At 50.3% G+C, this 20,991-nt stretch overlaps 1 protein-coding gene and 1 pseudogene across 1 annotated transcript; one reads left to right on the forward strand and one right to left on the reverse strand.

Moving 5' to 3' along the window:
* Positions 1-769: 769 nt before the first annotated feature.
* LOC101003985 (golgin subfamily A member 6-like protein 1) lies at positions 770-8,720 on the forward strand. Its single transcript, XM_031668992.1, is given in 12 exon segments — positions 770-1,035; positions 2,670-2,798; positions 3,595-3,624; positions 3,890-3,940; positions 4,029-4,122; positions 4,218-4,324; positions 5,691-5,749; positions 6,079-6,220; positions 6,546-6,713; positions 6,716-6,777; positions 8,164-8,238; positions 8,492-8,720. Coding segments are annotated over 12 exon segments (1,230 nt in total). The 5' UTR covers positions 770-951.
* A 3,845-nt stretch (positions 8,721-12,565) lies between these two features.
* Positions 12,566-16,833, reverse strand: LOC101017269 (annotated as a pseudogene).
* Between the last annotated feature and the right edge of the window lie 4,158 nt (positions 16,834-20,991).

A 20,991-nucleotide genomic window follows, 5' to 3' on the forward strand; every position in this document is an offset into this window, starting at 1 on the left:
CAGCTAGTTTTGGATTTTTAGTAGAGAAAGGGTTTCATCATGTTGGCCAGGCTGGTCTTGAACTCCTGAATTCAGGTGATCCACCTGCCCCAGCCTCCTAAAGTGCTGGGATTACAGGCATGAGGCACCGCGCCTGGCTCAAAAGCTTTGTGTTTTTAAAGATATTATATATGTTTCTTTTTTTAAAAAAAAAAAACTTGGCCGGGCGCGGTGGCTCAAGCCTGTAATCCCAGCACTTTGGGAGGCCGAGACGGGCGGATCACGAGGTCAGGAGATCGAGACCATCCTGGCTAACATGGTGAAACCCCGTCTCTACTAAAAAATACAAAAAACTAGCCGGGCGAAGTGGCGGGCGCCTGTGGTCCCAGCTACTCGGGAGGCTGAGGCAGGAGAATGGCGTGAACCCGGGAGGCGGAGCTTGCAGTGAGCTGAGATCCGGCCATCGCACTCCAGCCTGGGCGATAGAGCCAGACTCAGTCTCAAAAAAAAAAAAAAAAAAAAAAAAAAAAAAAAAAAACTTTATGAGAGTAAGAGAAAGTTTTTCCAAAAAAGAGAAATCATTGTGATAATATTATCTTATTGGAATGTTGGATAATACAGTCTGCTTTATCAATCATCAAGCACACTATAAAATTTCCATTTTCATAGGATTTGTACCTCAATTGAGGTAATACAGTTTTAAAGTTTTTGAAGTGAAAGCCAGCCCACCCCTCTCCTGGAGTGGGCGGGGACAGCGGTTGCAGGGACAGCTTTCCTTGTGACACCACAGGTCCTTCATGACACGCCTCCTTTCTCTTTCATCTTTCTCATTGACCAATGGGCTTGAAGCATTAAGGCCACGCCCCTATTCTGCATTCTAGTGTGGCCCTGGTTACGCCTCCTCTGGCTCAGTCACACAGCTACCTGGTAGGTGACTGGAGGTGTATAGTTGTCCTCGCCTGGATTGTGCTGATGTGGCCCCAACCCCACCTCCCTACCCATCCCATGATGTCCAAAGAAACCCGACAGAATAAATTGGCCGAGGCCAAGCAAAAGGTAAAACGTGCCAGGTTGCAGCACCCCAACCCAGCCCCAGGTCCCCTCTGACAGTCAAACTGCTGCCAGAGTCTGTGTCACTCCTGAGGCACACTGGGCTGGGTGCTCCCAAGTGCCTCTGGGTTCCCCACACCAGAATCTTGTGAGCCAGCCCAACCCCCTCATGAGTCCTTCCCCTGCCCTCACCAGTCACCCCAGGGCGACTTTGAGCTGGTGACTCCTGGGGCTTCCCTCTCCACACTCTGCCCTTACCGTCTGCTATCCCAAACCCAACCTCCATGGGCTCTTTGGGCTCATGTCTCCAAGGACCTGGGTGCCCCAGAACCTGCCCTCATCAGTTGCCCCAGGGTGACTTTGGGCATGTGACTCCTTGAGCTCCCTGCTCCACATTTGGCCCTCACCTCCCACCGCCTCAAGCCTGACCTCCCTGGGCTCTTTGGGCTCCTGTCTCCAAGTACCTGGGTCCCAATCCAGCGACCCCCTCCCCAATCCCAAAGTGACAACTTGGGCATTGCTCTCATGTATCCCCCCTGCCACTCCACCGAGGAGTGGAATGTAGTGATGTCACAGTCCCCCTAGGAACTATCATTATGGCCACGAGACCTGCCTTTGGTCTTAGGACCCGGTCCCCTAAGTATTTTTGCCCATTTCTGATTCCTCTTGTTGTAGCACAGGTTTCCAGCTGGATGGGGAATGGGGACCATGGGACCTAGGAGAGAGAGGTTTCAGGCTGCCTTACTTCCTTAACACAGACATTCACAGTGTGAAAAGGCTACACCTCCCCCATCAGTTCAACACATTGACAGTGTCAAGGGGAGAACGGGTTTGGTTTGGTTTTCTCCCAGGCTTCTACTCTCCAGAGAGACTTTAACATTGTTTCTGAGTTCTCCACCTCAGATTTGAATTCTCCATTGTTCTGGGACCAGAGTGCCCCTCAGTCAGTGGTTTCTGCAGTGAGATCTGCTTATCTTCTGTGGAACAGATATTGGGAAACTGAACTTGATAGCTTCACTCTTCCTCATCTCATCTCCACCTGGGGTACTTCGAGTGCCACAGGATAAATATGGGGCATCTTTCTGAAGCATCAGTTTCCCTTGATTCTATTGAGAGACAAAACATTAATGTACTTAGGGATGACAGTTACATAGATTTATAAAAGTATAGAAGACTTCTGTCTGAGAGGAGGGTTGGGTTGTCCTCTTTGTGTTAAGTTCCCAGATTTCACAGAAAGGCTGCCTTCTGCCATGAGGATACATTAATACAAAGTTTGAGAGGTAGTGGTGCACTTCTTCACACTAACAGACGTGTGAGGGTGTATGACTCTAAACCATTCCTACCTACTTAATATTTGCTTTTTTACCTCTGCCTCTGGTTTTCATCCCTGGCAGCTGCTGAGTTGTGGCAAAATCCCAGAGCTCAGAGCCAGAAGACTGAGTTTAAGTTCCATTATTGCCTTTTGTTCAGCCATGGTATCAATCCCTCTCAGTCACTAAGTGATTGTGACAACACTTCCTACAGTTGTTGGTGGCATTAAATCAGATGGTGCATAAGAGTATTTTGTATAAACTGTAAAGCAGGATGTGACTGTAGGAGCTTCTAGTTCTCATGAGTATCACTGCTCTTCCTTTCCACAGTTGAGAGACTACCATCCCCAGGCCAGCCCTAGTGTTGGTACAGGAGCAGGCGACACCAAAAAGAAGAACATAAATAATGGTGCTAACCCTGAGACAACCACTTCTGGTGGTTGCCACTCACCTGAGGATGTGAGTCTTGGCTGGCGAGGCTCCTGGGGTCAGAGGGCCCAAGGGGTGGTGGAAGCTAATTGTTAAGATTGTGGAAGAACTGCCAGGTACTGGTTAAGAATTCTGGGTTTGAATCCTCTCCATCTGCTGGGGATATGATAGAGGGCAAATTGCTTGAGCTCTTTGGGCCTCTCTTTTCACATCTGTAAAATAGGAGTGGTGTGGTTTTATCTACATTTGTGAAGTTTAAATGAGATTCGTCATTGCAGTTTTTATGTTAATCCCTAGTCCAGGGCCTACTGTAAAGTCTCCTTCTCGGGCTTGCATTTCCTGAGGTAGAATTAGGGAGTATCAGAGGTTTCTGTTAGCTCTGAGAGTCCGAGAGTTAAAGGCCCACTAGAATGGAAACCTCAGGGCCAAGGGCTCCTGTCTGCCTTTTCCGTCCTATATCCCCGCTGTGAAGAACCGTCCCTGGCCCATATGTGCTCAGTCAATGTTTGTTGAATGAATGCACCTTTCTAAATCACAAGCTGGCAGAAGGGTGGGCTCTTCTCACACTCTGTCTCTGAAGGTTTCTGTGACTCTTTTCCAGAGAATCTAGTTTCAGACTTTCAGTTCTGTGGCTGTGGGCAAAAACCAACAAAGACCCAAATCCTTTTTCTTTGGGAGTTGAGGAGAGTTTACCAGTTCATGTTCCCATTGGGTCTGAGAACTTTGCCTTTAAAATCCATCCCTGGCCCCTGCCTACCGCTTCCTGGCCTGGGGAATAGAGTCCAGGGGGCCACCCTCAGTCACCTTCCTTTGACTCTCCCCACAGAAACAGCAGAACCGAGCCCAGCTGGAAGAAGTAACGTGATTTCTTTGTTTGCTCACAACATGACTGCTGGGTTTGGGGGATACTCAGATGTAGAGGCCCCAGTCTCGTCTCACCCACTCCCAGCCGGGGGAAGAAGGCTCACCCCCCAGATTCCACCCCATCCCCACAGGGTCCCTGATAACCTGGTCCCATGGGTGGGCCTGTCCTGGGGCAGTGGTGCCATTCTGGGGGCATGTCTCTTGCTGTGCCATCTCTGCCTCCCCCTAGTAAGAGCTCTGTCTTCCTCTTTCTATAGGAAAAGAAGGCAAGCCACCAACATCAGGAAGCCCTAAGGAGGGAGCTAGAGGTGAGTGGAGGGTGTGAAGTTCCCTCCTGTCCTCTGGAGAAGGTTTCTTTGCTTCTCTTTCAGCACTTGCTTGTCTTTTCTCCCAAAGGCCCAGGTTCATACCATACGAATCCTTACATGTGAGAAAGCTGAGCTTCAGACGGCACTCTATTACAGCCAGCGTGCTGTCCAGCAGTTGCAAGGTGGGAATCTGGCACCCGCTCATCCTTCAACCTGGCACTTTGACAGGCCTTTAGGGGGAATCCTTTGGGCCGCATCTGAATGTCTCTCATTCCAGGAGAGTGCAGGCATCTGGTGGGCCGCCTGCATGATTCATGGAAGTTTGCCGGAGAGTTAGAGCGGGCTCTCTCTGCTGTCGCTACACAGAAGAAGAAGGCTGAAAGGGTGAGTCCAACCCTCTGCCCCATCCCCTGGGAGCCCGGCTTCACAGATGGAGGAGTGAGCCTAAAAGTCCCTTCTGCAGGATGGAGTGTCCTGCCCAGAAGACAGCATGGCCATTTCTTGCTGCTTTTGTGTGTGGTGGTTAGAGGCTGATGGGGGCTGAGTTGGCTGCTGTGGGTGAGTTGGGGGGCGCCGTGGGGAGCGAACACTGGACATAGAGCTCACAGGCCAAGTGCCCGCCCTGCCCATATTTGGCTGTGGCCTTGGCCAAGTCCTAAGTGGCGGTTAGGATACTTGTACCATAAAGGTACAGAAGAGTATCTTGAGTATGTTATTATTTGTGTTGAGAGAGGGAGCACGTATGTGTGTGTGTGTGTATTATCGTAATATACATAAAACATGTTTGTAAGGATCAAGAAAAACTCAGGAGAGAGGAACAGTGTTGGGGGGAGATGTTTCCCTTCTGTACTTTCTGAGTTTTGGACGATTCCAATGTATCATCCTTTCAAAATGTCAACAAATGATTAATTTCCTCCTTCTTATCTTTGCCCTACCCCCAGTGAAAGAATGGGCTTAGAGAATCAGATATACATGGGTGTTGAAATCCCAGCTCTACGTGATCTTAGGCAAGCACTTAACCCTTAATACCCCATGTTGTTCGTCTATACGATAGAGGTAATAATGGTAACCGTCTCCTATGGAGGTTGTGAGGATTAGATGGGATTGTTAGTGCGGTGCCTGGTGAAGCAGTCAGTAAAGGTTCCAACAGTGGTAGTAGTAACAGTAAGAACAATAGCAATACCATCGGATGTCTCTGGGCCCCTGCTAGCCAGCTATGAATTCAGTCTCTTTCCCTGTCCCTTCCACCTTTACTGAGTTCTTTGAAAGACAAATGAGGGCCAGGTGCTCTGGCTCATGCCTGTAATGCCAGCACTTTGGGAGGCCGAGGCTGGCGGATCACCTGAGGTTGGGAGTTCAAGACTAGACTGACGGACATGGAGAAACCCCATCTCTACTAAAAATACAAAGTTAGCCGGGTGTGGTGGCACATGCCTATAATCCCAGCTAATCGGGAGGCTGAGGCAGGAGAATTGCTTGAACCCGGGAGGCGGAGGTTGTGGTGAGCTGAGATTGCGCCATTGCACTCCAGTCAGGGCAACGAGACTGAAAATCTGCCTGGAAAAAAAAAATTAAGAAAGAAAACAAAGAAAAACAAATGAGACCCTGGGCTTGGAAGTGCCTTGAGAGCATGTCAGGTGTGACTGGGAGTGGGGAGTGGTGTGTGGAGTGGTCACGGTGGCTGTTGTTCCTGGTCGGCCAGCCGCTCCTCTGCCTGCTCTATCCTGACTTCACCTTTCTCTATTTGCAGTACATCGAGGAGTTAACAAAGGAGAGGGATGCCCTGAGTCTGGAACTGTACAGGAACACGTAGGATGGGGGATCGTGGGATGGGAGGTCTGGGGGCTCTTAGCGTGGGGGGTGTGCTGGGAGGTGGGGGTACAGGTGAGCATGGTGAGAGGCTCATACAGGTTTTCATGTGTGCACAGGGAAGCTCTAGTGCCGGCTGTGCCACTGACTCATGCGGTAGCCTCAGGCAACTCATGTCTTCTCTCTGGCCTGCCACCTGGGACTTTTAATTCCTGGGGTCCCATCCAATGCCACGGTTCTGTGGTTGTGGGGCGAAAGCAGAGGGTTGATCACCAAAGCAGTCCTTTCTGTTCTTCGTTCATTCCTTTATCTACTGCCTCTGGTCGTAGCATAACCGATGATGAGCTGAAGGAGAAAAATGCCGAACTACAAGAAAAACTTCGACTTGTAGAATCTGAGAAGTCTGAGATCCAGCTCAACGTAAAGGAGCTAGAAAGGAAGCTGGAGAAGGCCAAGCTCCTGCTGCCACAGGCAAGCAGCTACAGCCCCGGGGGTTGTGGGATCCCCGTCCGGCTGGGACCATGGTCTAGGGATCATGCAGGGTATGGGGAGGCTCCAGCCAAGAGCTGGAAAATTTGGGCCCTTGTTCTGGTCCCACCATAGAATCCTCTAGAGTGTGCTAAAAATCTACAAAGTGGGGCCCTGCCTGGGGAATCAGAATCTCAGAGTTAGGGCTTAAAAATATGTATTTGAAAGGATCATGGGTGAAAACCATTGTTTGATAGATTACATTTATATGACTATCCCATGAGTCTGTTTCCTTCTGAAGTTCAAACCAACACTTTCACTGTTCCAGCAGCAGCTGCAGGAGGAGGCTGACCACCTGGGTAAGGAGCTGCAGAGTGTGTCCGCGAAGCTCCAAGCCCAGGTGGAAGAGAACAAGTTGTGGAACCGCCTGTACCAGCAACAGGAGGAGAAGATACGGGAGCAGGAGAAGAGGCAGGAGCAGGAAAAGAATATACGGAGCAGGAGGAGAAGATACGGGAGCAGGAGGAGAAGAGGCAGGAGCAGGAGGAGAAGATGTGGAGGCAGGAGGAGAAGATACGGGAGCAGGAGGAGAAGATAAGGAGCAGGAGGAGGAAGAGATATGGAGGAGGAAGAGTGGTGGAGGAAGGTGGAAGATCCAGAGCAGGAGATACATGGAGGAAGAGAATGGAGGGCATGGAGTGGAGGAAGATGGGTATTTAGTAACATGACATGACAAATAAAGACACGCCATGATGATAAAGACAACGTATTATGATAAATAAAATATACATATGATGATAAAGAGGGATAGCAAGGAGAAAGACATGGAGCAGTGATGGAGAAGATGCACAACTCAGGATATAAAGATGGTGATATAAGATGCATGAGCAGGAGGAGGAGAAGGAGCAGGAGGAGAATGATATGGAATGAGGAGGAAGATGGCAGGAGGGAGACATGGAGGGAAGAGGTGGAGGGGAGGGAGGAGAAGGGTGGAATAAGGAAGGTGGAGGGAAGGATAATGGAGAAGAGGTGGTGGAGGAAGAGAAGATGGAGGAAGGCATGGAAGGGATAAGATGACACAGGAGGAGAAGATACAGAGTTAAAAGTAGCAGAAGATACAAGACAGGAGGAAGAAGAGGCAGGAGGAGGATATAATGGAGGCAGGAGGAGAAGATGCATGAGCAGGAGGAGAAGACACAGGAGAAGGAGGAGAAGAGGCGGATATGAAGAGAAGATGTGGGAGCATAAGTAGAGAAGACGGAGGCAGGGAGGAGGAAGATGGAGCAGGAGGAGATGATATGGAGCAGGAGGAGAAGATACATGAGCAGGAGGAGGATGATAAGGAGGAGAAGATGAAGGAGGGAGAAGATAATGGAGTGGAGGAAGAAGAGGTGGAGCAGGAAGATGGAGGTGGAGGAGGAAGATGGAGCAGGAGGAGGAAGATACAGGAAACAGAAGATGGAGGAGGAGGAAGGAAGGAGATGGAGGTGGAGGAGGACACATTGCTAAAATTTATTAAATCACAACAACCCGCGATGAGATAAAACATCACGTGATTATGATGACGATTACCAACAGCCATGATGAGATAAACATAACGATTATGATAAAACAAACATATGACATGATGAAGACGCGATGCGCGATGATGTATCACTTTATTACAATGAGAAACATTACGATGTATGACAAAATAAAGACACGACAAAATGACATTAACACGGTGACAGGACGACGATGATTATGATGAGAAGCCGGGGAGAAGGAGGATACGCGCTGTATATTATGATGATAATGACGCGATATGATGATAGCTCGGGGAGCATGAGTGGATACGCCGCGGATATGAACAGAAAGTGCTCAGGATATGATAAATAAAGACGTGATATGATGAAAAGACGTGATGTATGACAGCCTGTTTCAGGATATGAGGAGAAGATGTGGAGGCAGGAGAAGATGATGCGGGAGCAGGAGAAGAAGATGTGGGAGCAGGAGGAGATGATATGGGAGAAGGAGCAAAAGATACGTGGAGGAATGGAGGTGAGGAAGATGGAGGTGGAGGAGGAGGAGGTGGAGGAATGGTGGAGGAAGGAGGCAGGAAGGTGGAGAAGGGTGGAATGGACAGAATGGAAGGAAGGGTGGATGGAGGGAGGAATCTAGGCAAGGGGAGGCAGCCACGGACCTGGAGGAAGGGGCTAGGAGCCAGGGGCCTGGGCAGATAACAGAGCCCTACTGTGCCCTCGACACCCTGTTTATGGGCCCAGAATCTGGCAGCCAGCCACTGCCTACCCTGACACCTATCCTGCAGGTGGAGCTGAAGAGCCAAGAGGCTCAGAGTCTGCAGCAGCAGCGAGACCATTACCTGGGTCACCTGCAGCAGTACGTGGCCGCCTATCAGCAGCTGGCCTCTGAGAAGGAGGCTCTGCCCAGCTGCAGCAGCAGGAAGCTCAGGGCAAAGCGGTGGCCGAGGTGGCCCCCCAATAGTTGCAGGAGACCCAGTTGAGGGAGTTGATGAGGGTGAGGCCCTGAGGGGGATGACCTGGCAGCCTCCGTGCCTTCTCACTCTCTTTCCTGGCCCCTTAGGAGCACCTGGAAGCTGCCATCTACCGAGCACATGACAAGAAGGCAAAAACAATAAACATGTAAAAGCCGGCAGCAAGGCCTGGAGAAGAGTCAGCTGCCATGTGACTGTTTAGAATATAGTCTGAGCCCAAACCTGAAAAAAACAAAAAAACAAAAAAAACAAGAAAATTTATTTTAAATTGTGGCAAAATACTGGTCAGGCACAGTGGTTCATGCCTGTAATCCCAGCAATTTGGGAGACTGAGGTGAATGGACCACCTGAGGTCGGGAGTTCATGACCAGCCTGGCCAATGCAAAAATTAGCCGGGCATGGTGGCGCATGCCTGTAATCCCAGCTACTTGGGAGGCTGAGGCAGGAGAATCGCTCAGACCTGAGGGCAGAGGTTGCAGTGAGCTGAGATCGTGCCACTGCACTCAAGCCTGGGTGACAGAGCGAGACTCCGTCTCAAAAAAAAAAAAAAAATTCTTCCTTACCTGTGTTTCTACTTTTTTTTAATCTTGTTCTTTCTCATTTAGTCTTGTCTTGTCTTATGGCGTTGCTAGTAAACTTTTATCTGCCTCCAGAGAGTACTGACTTTGACTTCATGGCACACAATTGGAGTAAGCGCAGATCACCTTCATCTAGTTTGGAACTAAGCTGGTTCAAAGCAGGTTTTAGTTTTTGTGACGGCTGGTCTATTTTTTATTCATTTGGACTCCCAGGGGTGGCCCTTCCAGGTTCCCCACCAAGGTCCCATCTCCTTACTGGGACCCAAATTCTCATGAGGTCATTTCAGCCCTGTGAGTGCCAAACATTCAGCTAGGCTCTCCAGCCTCTTAACCCCCACTTCAGACTCAGTTTCTTAACCTCTTAGCCCTCTACTGTTCACCAGTCTCCAATGTGGGAAAAGCACTACAGACTGTCAGGGTCACCTCCTAGGCCTGGTCACTCAAGTTCTGACTGAGGTCTCCAATTACCTTCAAACAGTTGTTTTTGGTGGTGGGGGCACATTTTTGTCCAGTTTCTCTAACTGCTTTTGTGGGGCGGCTAATCTATAACAAGCTACTCTGCCTTTAGTGAAAGTTGGGAACCTTCATCTGTCTGTTTTTTTTTTCTTTTGAGATGGAGTCTCGCTCTGTTGCCCAGGCTCCAGTACAGTGGCGTGATCTCTGCTCACTGTAACCTCCGCCTACTGGGTTCAAGCAATTCTCCTGCCTCAGCCTCCTGAGCAGCTGGGACTACAGGCCTGTGTCCCCATGCCTGGCTAATTTTGGTATTTTTAATAGAGACAGGATTTCACCATGTTTTCCAGGCTGGTCTCGAGCTCCTGACTCAGGTGATCTACCCGCCTCGGCCTCCCAAAGTGCTGGGATTACAGGCGTGAGCCACTGCGTCTGGCCCATCTCTCTTTTAAAAAATGTTTTAAATTTGAGGTATAATTTATCTTCAGTGAAATGCACAGATCTGGTATATATTTTGATGAATTTCAACAAATGCATTACCCATGTATCCCACCTCCTTTGAAGATATAGAACATTCCTATCATCCAGAAAGTTCTCCTGTGCTTTAACCCTGTCCGGCACTCCCCCAGCAGCTGATGAATGTGCTGAGGATATTGGTACAGGATTCTGGCCTCCCCAAAAGAGCTGCTTTGAGAAGCCTGCTTGCCTTACCCAGCACTAAGTCCCTGCCTGCTCTCTCAAAATTTCCATCTTTAAACTGGTTGTACCTATAACCCTCCCTGGTCAAGTCAGTAGATAAACCCTGAAAATAAACACCCCTTCCTGGCCCAGCAGCCCACAGCCTAATCTTTCCTGTATCCCCAACAATCAGACATGTCACTCGCCTGCTGGTTCACCCTCACTAGGGTGGCAGCTGCACAGGAGCAGCTGGGCTGACCCGTTAAGCAAGAGGCCAATAGCTGGGCAGTGACACTCAGACCCCAGCCTGGGAGAGCCTGGCTGAAAGCCCCCTTCTTTCCGGTCCGACTGTGGAGAGAGGGGGCGGAGCATAAACTCTACTGCCCTCCGCATCCTTCAGCTGTGCTTCCTCCTGGGAGAGGGAGCTGCTCATTCATTTGGCCAAAGCCTTCTTGAGGGCTGTAGGTTTGACAGGCTGGGTGTGGGGGTCACCGTGCTAGAGAGAGAGGCTGGTGTGTCAGAAGGCAGCCACCTGGCCAGAGGAGGGGCAACCCCCTTGGTGTCCTCCTTCCCCTGGCTGGACACAGCGCCCTGCACTCTCCGCATGTGACTGCTCCCCTCAGAGCCGCTTCCAGGGGAGGGCTTCTAACCCTGTGGGGGGGACACTGTGTTAGTTTACAGGGGGCCATGGCTCCCTCTGACATCTCCAACTCAGAGGCAGTGGAGAGAAGCTGAGAAATTCCCTGCACCTCCTCCCTCAGCACCCACCTCTGCACACATCCACATACGGAGACCCTGACGGTGGTCCCTGGGAGTGCCGCCATCTGCGCCTCCTTTCCATGCCTGCAGCAGCCATGCCCACTCTCCAGACCCTCACCCACCTGGCTCAGTAAGGGCTGCACTGCCTGGGGTCCTGCCCCTACACCTGGGCCTCTGTACCCATCAGTTCCCCCAGTCGGGTTCTTATTTCCCCCAACAAGTAGGGAGCCGGTAAGGTCACCTGCTGAGCAAGCTGGGGGAGAGAGTAGGGTGGGGCTGGGAGGATGAGGAGGAGAAGCTTATGGTCGTGCTGGAGACTCAGCGGAGCAGAGTCTATGCAGGCCCATTGGCTGCCTAGCCAGTGGTGATCCCGCTCCCACCCTCATTTCTTTTTTGTTAACAAAACCATGGCCTCATTAAATATTGGACACCTATAAATCTCATGGACCCTCCTCCAGCCTCCCCGCCATGTATTGGTGAATCTAGGTCAACTCTAGTCATTTCATTCCTCTGGACACTGATTGCCTGGGGCTTGGGCATGAGCTGCTTCTTCACCTGAGCCTGAGCCACACGTGTCCTCTGCACCTACCAACTGACGCACTGGGCCAGGGAGAGCTCCGATTTGATGGAGATGAGCTGTGAGGAGCTGGTGGCTGGGCAGATCAGGTTGTTGTAATGTATTTTGTTCAGAGGGTCGTCCATCAGCTTCTGCTCGGCATGGGTCACGTGGCAGTCCCCTGGGTAAACACACAGACACGCTGGGCCCTTGTGCAACTGTCCCCCACTGCAGCTGACAGCTACGAAGTGGGAACTGAGAGGGCCAGGGAGCACAAGCACCCCGAGGGCTGGCTGAAGCAGTGAAGGTGCTGAGGGGCCTGGCTCTCCCTGGGAACTTCAAATGACATTCATGACAGAGCTCAGCTGCCTCTTCCCATGCCACACCTCTTCCTCCTCCTCCTCCCTCGATCAGTGAACAGCATCCCACGCTCTACACATCTGATACAAAACTGGGTGTCTCTTCCAGACTCCTCCCTTGGTTCATCCAAGTGGCCACCAAGTCCTGTCTGTCCTCCCATCTCCACAGCTACAGCCATGTCCCTGCCTCCCCCGCCCTGTCCACTTTCTGTTCTCTCCACCTGCATTCTGCCCCCGCCATCCATGTGCCATACAGTGGCAGACTGGTCTTTCTACAGCACACTGGACTAGGGCCCTTCCCTGCCCACAGCTCTCAGAGCTGGAGGTGGAGTTGAAACTCATGGTTTGGCATTCAGAGCTCTTTCCCCCTCGGCACTGGCTTATCCAGAGCGCTCACAGTGCGGGGCAGGAGCCCCTGACTCAAATGTGGGTTTGGTGCACAACTGGGTCTGAGGTGGTGCTTTGCCTAAGAAGAGACAGGACTGAGATGCGGAGCTTTTCTGGGTTCAGAGTTAGACCCACAGAGTGCAAGGTTTCTCCAAGACACCAAATGGAGGGTCCAGCTGGCAGCTGGCTCCTGGTCTGGAGCTTCAAGGAGAGGTGTCAGCTCTGAGCCACATTCAATAGCCAGCTGAAATGCAGCCTCCTGCAGGGAGTCCCTGGAGCTTCCACAGCCTCAGATCTGCCCCTCTGCATACCCCAGAGCCCTTGCCAAGTGGCGTTTGGTTCTTCATGTCATCTCCCTCCCTTGTCTGGGAGTAAAGGTGAGGTGCAGGGACTTGAGCTTGTGTACTCTGGTGTCTTAAGGGAGAATGTGTCAAGTAGAGTGGAGGCGGCTTGGAAAGAGGGAGACTCAGAGGAGAGTGAAGGACACTGACCAGGCGAACCTGGGAGCAGGAAAAGAGATGAGCGTGAGCAGAGGAAACTGCTGGGGCAGGGGAGCGGATGGGAGGATCAGAGAATGAGGGGGCTGGAGAGGTGGGGGTAGGGATGCTGGTGAGGGGCTGCCTGGCTCGCCAGGCTCAGGAGTCAGTTACATCCCCCTTCAAGGGCCAGCTCACCTGGTTGCCCCAAAGGCCTCCCTCTTTGAGGTGAGACCAGAGGGACCAGAACATGGATGACCCAATTGAGCAGGACAGAGGTGGACTCAGGTGGTGCTGGGCTGGACTCCTGGCTGTGGGGAGCAGCCGCCACCCTGCCTACTGCGTCCACTTTCCAACTCGCTGCCTATCTGAGCAGATGCAATATTGGGCACCTTGTGAAACGTGCTCCTGGTGCACCTGCTGCCTGCTGCCCCTCCTGCAGAGTGCCCGGGCTCTCCAGAGGGGATTCCTGTGAAGGTTTAGCCTAGATTCTGAGGCCTGCCTCTCACACCCGGGGCTGCTACCCCAGAAGCCAGCTGCTTGAGTACCCTGGAAGCCTGTCTGTAGCCCCAGGCTACAGCTGGGTCCATCCCACAGCCCTTCTTTAGTATATCTATTTGGACTGACTGGTCATTTCATAGAGAGGGGTGTGTCTTGCCCCAGCCCATCTGGCATGTCTAAAGCAGCTGTGGAGTCAGAATCTGCAGCTCCCAGCCCCCAGTCCTGCAACAGTAGGAGAGGCTGGACCCACATCTCTGAAGTCCCACCGGGCTGGTGTGAGCAGGTTCCCAAGTCCAGGCCTGCTCTGCAGGCTGTGGGGTTTGTGTGCCAGCTCTGAGCCCACCTGATGTGCTCAGGTTGCTCACCTTTGGGCCTGTCCTGCCTCTCAGGCATTCAGTTGACCCCGCGGGCCCCTCCCTCATCTTGACCACCAGCTACGGGCTCTGACTTAGAGGTTCACAGAACCTTAGACCATTTGGCCTCCTCCCCCATTTCTCAGCTGAGGAAACTGAGATCAAAGAGGGGAAGCAAATTTCTCCAGGACACCCAGCAAGTCAGAGACAGAACCGGATCTAGGAACCTCTTCTCAACAGAGGTTCTCCCTGTCCCCTGAGCCTTTTTTAGTGCCTCATTAACTTCCCTGTAAGGAGACTGCCCTGCCGAGGCTGGAAATGGTGCTGTCCAGGGCGGTGTGTGCCCGTGACTGTGCCTGCGTTTGTACTTGTGAGTGTGTATGGGGGTGGGGATGAGGGGTGGGAATAAATGGCAGGGATGCTGGGGCTGGAATGCACTCCGACTCACCCCAAAAAGGGGCACCGGAGAGCCCAGCCAAGCACAGCACATGCTTCCACTTTCCAATCTGCGGAATGCCGGTGAGGCCGGCTGGGCTCAGAAGACAAGGAACAGGCCTTTCCCCAAAGATGACAGGGGGGCCCAGGATGGGCGGAAGCTTCTGCTGCAGCTTTGGGGGTCACATCCCAGCCCACGGGCTGACAGTTAAGCAGAGAAGCTGCCTCTAGGGGTCAGTCATGATCTAGTGATTCTGATGAGGAGGGGTCCCCACCAGCCTCTGTCCAGGGTCTTGTCTGGAAAAACTGCTCCCTGGCAGATACGGGCTAATAATTTGAGAGGAAGCCATAGCTGAAATTCTAAACTGTGTGAGTGTGTGTCTAGTTTGAAAAAGCATATCCAACTTCAACATTTATATTGAAAAAATGGAAAGCTATTCCCCTTGTTTTGGAATACAAACTACAGAAAGCAACAGTTAACAGAATCTTATTGGAAATGTCACATTCTACATCTGGAAAGGCACAGTGACTTTCAACTGGGGTGTGTGTCCTTTACTGCGGAAGGAAAGATGAGTTTGGTGAAAGGCAGCTATGAATTTACCTTTTATAAAAAGCTTGCCATATACTACTAGTGCTTTTTCAATCATGTCAGAATCACCCGGATGCCTGGGTAAATGCAGATTCCCAGGCTTCATTGCCAGAGACTCTGGTCCTGTGAGCCTAGGGTGGGGCCCAGAAATCTCTATGGGGTGGTGCAGGCTGCCCCAGGACCACACCTAAGAAACACTGCAACTGCCCCACACACACATCCAAGTCCCCAAATATGTAGGCAGGCATCTCATCTCCATAGAACAGATAGGGAAACTGAGGTCCAGAGTGGGAAAAGAAATGGCACAGGGTCACCCAGGAAGTAGTAGCAGAGCCACGACACACCCACTGCCTGCGGACACCATCTCTGATGACAGCTCCACCTCCCTTCAGGAACCTTGCCCACCCACACCCCTACCTCCTGCTGCCCCTATGGTGGGTCTCTGTCCAAGGAAGATGTAGCCCTGGTCCTCTAGGCTGACTGGGGCTCAGAGGAAAAGCTTGGTCTAGAGTGTAGGAGCTAGAAGGGTTCTTGGAATTCAGGTGGGGAAACTGAGGCCCAAAGACGGGAGTCTTCAGATTTGAACTCTGTCTGGAGAAGGTCTGGGTCCCCTTCCTGAGTGGTAGGTTTGGCTTCACCAGCCTGGCCCTCAGTTAAGCTGGCTGTCCAGGCCCGCCACACCTCGGGGTGGGTGACCAGAGGTGGCGGTGCCATAAAACACGTTTCCTGGGAGATCCACCCACAAAGTCCAAAACATTCCAGGGCTGGTGATTTGGGCAAGCCCCCTTCCTTCTCAGCCTGGTTTCCCCATCTCTACAATAGCTGTGTTGGAGGAGACTTCTCTCTAACACTGAGCTGCAGATGTTCTCCCGGGTGCCCACACCGCCCAGGTTGCTGGTTCCTCTGTGCCCACTCTTCAAGACAGTCACCTATTAGGTGAGGAAGGAGCCTCAGCCCTACTGGGAACAGGAGCCAGTGCACCCCCAGCCTCCCAGACCACTGGGGATGACCTGGGCTGCCTGAAAAGCCGGTGCCATCCAATGCCACTGCCCAGGACACAGACACCCACCAGGGACGGTGGCCCTGGCCATCTCAGTGGCTCTGAGAAGAGGCGGCCCTCACTCCAAACCTCACAGAGCCACCCACACCTTCCCTCAGCCCAAAGAGGCTTTTAGGGAAATGAATCATCTCAAGTTCATACCCATGGGGTTGCTGAAAGAAAAGACAGTGTGGGGTGAGCTGGCGCGAGGGAGTGCTGCTCAGTGCAGACTTTGCAGGGAGGGCACTTAGGAAAAGGGACTGCAATCTGAGAGAGTGAGTAGCTCAGGGTTAAGGGGAGGAGATAGAGCTGGAGTGATCTGGCCTCATCGTCCTCCTTGGGCCTTCCAGCCTGGGCTCAGATGATTCAAGGGAGCAGGCACCTCCTTTTCCCTGCCAGGGAGTTCTCACCACGTTTTGGAATCAGTACCATTCCCTTGGGGGCTGGGGGGCAGCCCCCACCTTCCGACCTGGCTGGAACTGCTGCCTCCATTCTGGATCCAAAAGAACCTCTGGTAGCTTCTCCATGTCCCTCCCAGTCCAGCCTCACCTCCTCCCCGTGAGGGCCCCAACAGCAAATCTGACAACTGGAGGAACAAGGCAGGAAGGGCAGGGTCTGAGGGAGTGACCACCTTCAAAGGGCCGCTCGGCCACCTTCTCTCCAGGACTCTCAGGCTTGCTTTCATATCGCTCCCTCGACATCCTTTTGCTATAATCTGGCACGTAGACAGACAGATGGTCTTTTAAAACAACAACACTGTTGACGTGGAGCAGACGTCCCCTTTGGGATGGTTTGGAGAAGTTAGGGTTGAGGGCATCCTCTCTTCTGCAACCTGCAGCAGTAATAGATGACATATAGAAAGTAAATAAAGGCCATGTGCGGTGGCTCACGCCTGTAATCCCAACACTTTGGGAGGCCAAGGTAGGCGGATCACCTGAGGTCAGGAGTTGGAGACCAGCCTGGCCAACATAGTGAAACCCTATCTCAACTAAAAATATAAAAATTAGCCTGGCGTGGTGGTGCACACCTGTAGTCCCAGCTACTCAGGAGGCTGAGGCAGGAGAATCACTTGAACCCGGGAGGCAGAGCTGGCAGTGAACCGAGATCCTGCCACTGCATTCCAGCCTGGGCGACAGAGTGAGATTCTATCTCAAAAAATAAAAATTAAAATTAAAAATTAAAAAGACATGCCCAGGCTGGAAAATAAGTTAATAATCTCCATGAATGAAAGGCAGAAAAGAAATGCCAAGTAGTTGTAGGCTGAAGAGCCTGGACCCTGCTGGGCTTTGGAAACCAAAGACAATGCCAGGTCTTTTGGGATAAAGGGACCAAATGACTCCTAGCTGGAAGCTGGGAACTTGGGTGTACCCCAGTAACTGAAAGGATGTTGGCCAGGAGTGGTGGCTCATGCCTATAATCCCAGCACTTTGGGAGGCTGAGGTGGGTGGATCACTTGAACTCAGGAGTTGGAGACCAGCCTGGCCAACTCCTGGCCCACCCAACAGGGTGAAACCCCGTCTCTACTAAAAAACACAAAAAAGTTAGCCAGGTGTGGTGGCGGGTGCCTGTAAACCCAGCTACTCGGGAGGCTGAGGCAGGAGAATCGCTTGAACCCAGGAGGCGGAGGTTGTAGTGAGCTGAGATCATGCCACTGCACTCCAGCCTTGGCAACAAGAATGAGACTCCATCTCAAAAAAAAGAAAGGATGCTGGAGGGTGGGGGAGTCTGCTGCTGATCCATGGTCTGTATCCCCGGCTTTATGGGATGTATACCTCCCCAATGTCCCCAGGACAGGAGCTTGCAAATGTTGTGCATCCTGGAGGCCACTGCAAAACTGTTAAAGTCAGTCTAGCAAAGGGGATAGGATGAAATAGGTTTTTATAAAAATTTACTTTTTTTTTAAAATAAAAGTAAAAGAAGAGCGATCTAATTATCTATCGAGAATAATATAATCTTGGTACGAAACCGGAACAAGGATGTACAAGGACAGACAGTTCACGGTAGAACAGTCTGAATGACGAGTCTTTGTCACAGGGAGAGGGCACAGGGCAGTGCTTAGTGCTCGGCCTCTGGAGCCAGGCAATCTGGATTTGTACTCCTGCTGCCACTGCTTATCTTCCCTGTGACCTTAGGGAAAATGACTTGCCTTCACGGTGCCTTAATTTCCTCATAGATAAAGGGGGAAATAACCTTTATAATAAGCCTTCTAGGATGAAATGAAATAACTCAAGGAAACTAACTTAACAATACCCAGAACATAGAAAAAAGATGTTAGCTATTACTAACTTTTAAGAACTTGAATTCCAAAATTTTAAATAAAATAATACCAAGTCAAATAGAGCAATGTACACACACACACAAATAATGCATCATCGTGAATTAGGTTTTATTACAATAATGCAAGGGCAGAGTCAACATCAGATAATGCACTATTAGCATGCTAGCATATATATATATATTTTTAGACAAGATCTCACTGCCACCCAAGCTGGAGTGCAGTGTTAAGATCTTGGCTCACTGCAACCTCCACCTCCCTGTCTCAAGCAATCCTACCCTCAAGCCTTCCAAAGTGCTGGAATTACAGGAGTGCATGACCACACTGGCCCTATCTCCCTTAGTGTATAGCAACTATCATATTTACTGGTAAATTTTTAGAAGCAATTTTCATCAAAGTTAGCACGTAGACAAGGGTACCTTCTATCACTGTCTTTACTGAACATGGCACTGGAGGTCCTAGGCAATGTGTTAGGCTAATACATAAGAAATTGCCATTTTTTTAAGGTTATGAGATGCCGGGCGCTGTGGCTCACGCCTGTAATCCCAGCACTTTGGGAGGCCAAGGCAGGTGGATCACGTGAGGTTAGGAGTTCGAGACCAGTCTGGCCAACATGGCGAAACCCCGTCTCCACTAAAAATACAAAAATTAGCTGGGTCTGGTGGCACACACCTGTAATCCCAGCTACTTGGGAGGCTGAGGCAGGAGAATTGCTTGAACCTGGGAGGTGGAGGTTGCAGTGAGCGGAGCTTGTGCTACTGCACTCCAGCCTGGGAGACAGAGTGAGACTCCACCTCAAAAAAAAAGAAAAAAAAAAAAAGGAAAAGAAAAGAAATCAGCCAGGCTCCGTGGCTCACGCTTGTACTCCCAGCACTTTGGGAGGCTGAGGCAGGCAGATCATCTGAGGTTAGGAGTTAGAGACCAGCCTGGTCAAAATGTTGAAACCCCATCTCTACTAAAAACAAAATACAACAAAGCAAAAAAAAGAACACACACACACACACACACACACAAATTAGCTGGGTGTGGTGGGTTACTCAGGAGGCTGAGGCAGGAGAATCTCTTGAACCTGTGAGGTGGAGGCTGCAGTGAGCTGAGATGATGCCACTGCACTGCACTTCATTTCAACCTGGTGACAGAGCGAGACTCTGTCTCAAAAAAAAAAAAAAAAAAAAAACAAGAAACGAAGGAAATAAAATTTTTTAATTGGAAAGAAAATAACTAACCTGTATTTGCAGACCGTATGATTGTCTATACAGAAAATCCAGAAGAATATACAGGGATGCACTCGAGTCTGGGTGACAGAGCAAGACTCTGTCTCAAAAAAAAAAAAAAAAAAGACAGTATTTTGAGAGTAGACTACTGCTTTTTATTTTCACTTAATGTTCACAAGCCTTAAGTGTAGGCTGCCCAGTCAACTTTTGTTGTGTGGGGGCTGCTCTTCTCTAGTACCCAGGGAAGATGAGAACTGTGCCTCAAGGAGCCAGAAACCACGATCTTTTTTCATGAGTCTTGCTCACCTTTTGGGTGGTATCCGATGAAGCTGGTGTCTGACCTGTGGTGGTCACACCCAGGACCCTTGGCTTAGGCTCAGTATCTGGTGTGGCAAATCACTCAGTATATGTCTTAGTCTTTTTTCTCTTGCTTATAACAGAAGATCTGAAACTGGGTAACTTATAAAGAAAAGGAATACAGTTATGGAGGCTGAGAAGTCCAGGGTCAAAGGGCCTTCTTGTTAGTGGAGATTCTGCAAAATTCTGAGGCAGTACAGGGCATCACATGGTGAAAGGGCTGCGCATGCTAACATGCAGGTCTCTCTTCCTCTTCTTAAAAGCCACCATTTCCCCCTCCCACGATAACCCATTAATCCATAAATGGGACTGCCATTCAAGAGGGTAGAGCCCTGGTGATCCAGTCACATCCTAGAAGCCCCACATCTCAGTATTGCCACATCAGGAATTAAGTTTCAACATGAGTTTTGGAGGGGATATTCGGACCATAGCATTGTGATAGTGCTACAGTTTTCTTTTTTTCTTTTCTTTTTTTTTTTTTTTTTTTTTGAGATGGAGTCTTGCTCTGTCGCCCAGGCTGGAGTGCAGTGGCGCAATCTCGGCTCACTGCAAGCTCCTCCTCCCGGGTTCATGCCATTCCTCTGCCTCAACCTCTCGAGTAGCTGGGACTACAGGCGCCTGCCACCTTGCCTGGCTAATTTTTTTTTGTATTTTTAGTAGAGACGGGGTTTCACCGTGTTAGCCAGGATGATCTCAATCTCCTGACCTTGTGATCCACCCTTCTTGGCCTCCCAAAGTGCTGGGATTACAAATAGGCATGAGTCACTGCGCCCGGCCAGTGCTATGATTTTCAAACCATTTCTCAACGGTGTATTTTTTTCAAATGTTAAAAACCTAGTGGTTTTTGCTGAAGAATTGATCTGATTTTGTAAACTTAGAATAAAACTCAGATATATGGCATGTACCTTACTAGATGGCTTTATAACGTGTATGTAATGTTTGCCTACACTTCTGGGTCTAAAATAGAAAGGGGTTGAAAGATGAGTATCATGTGCAGAATATCTTAAAATTTGAAATGAAACATGATAAACTAACTCAAGGCTTGACTTTTAAACAAACTGTGATGGGGAAATGAAGAATTAAAGTTGGTAACCAGGAGGAGTACTCATTTAAAACAAAAACAGAAAAGGGTATTTGAGTAATGCATTCTTTGCTTTCCTAATGCTTATTCTTGGTGACTTGAATAGTTATTTCAGAAGTTGAAAATTTTCTTTTTGCTACAGTTTGCTTACTCTGGAATAATAATGATAATAAATATTTATTATTTATTA

This window comes from Papio anubis, chromosome 7 (genome assembly GCF_008728515.1).
Source record: "Papio anubis isolate 15944 chromosome 7, Panubis1.0, whole genome shotgun sequence".
NCBI classification, from domain to species: domain Eukaryota; kingdom Metazoa; phylum Chordata; class Mammalia; order Primates; family Cercopithecidae; genus Papio; species Papio anubis.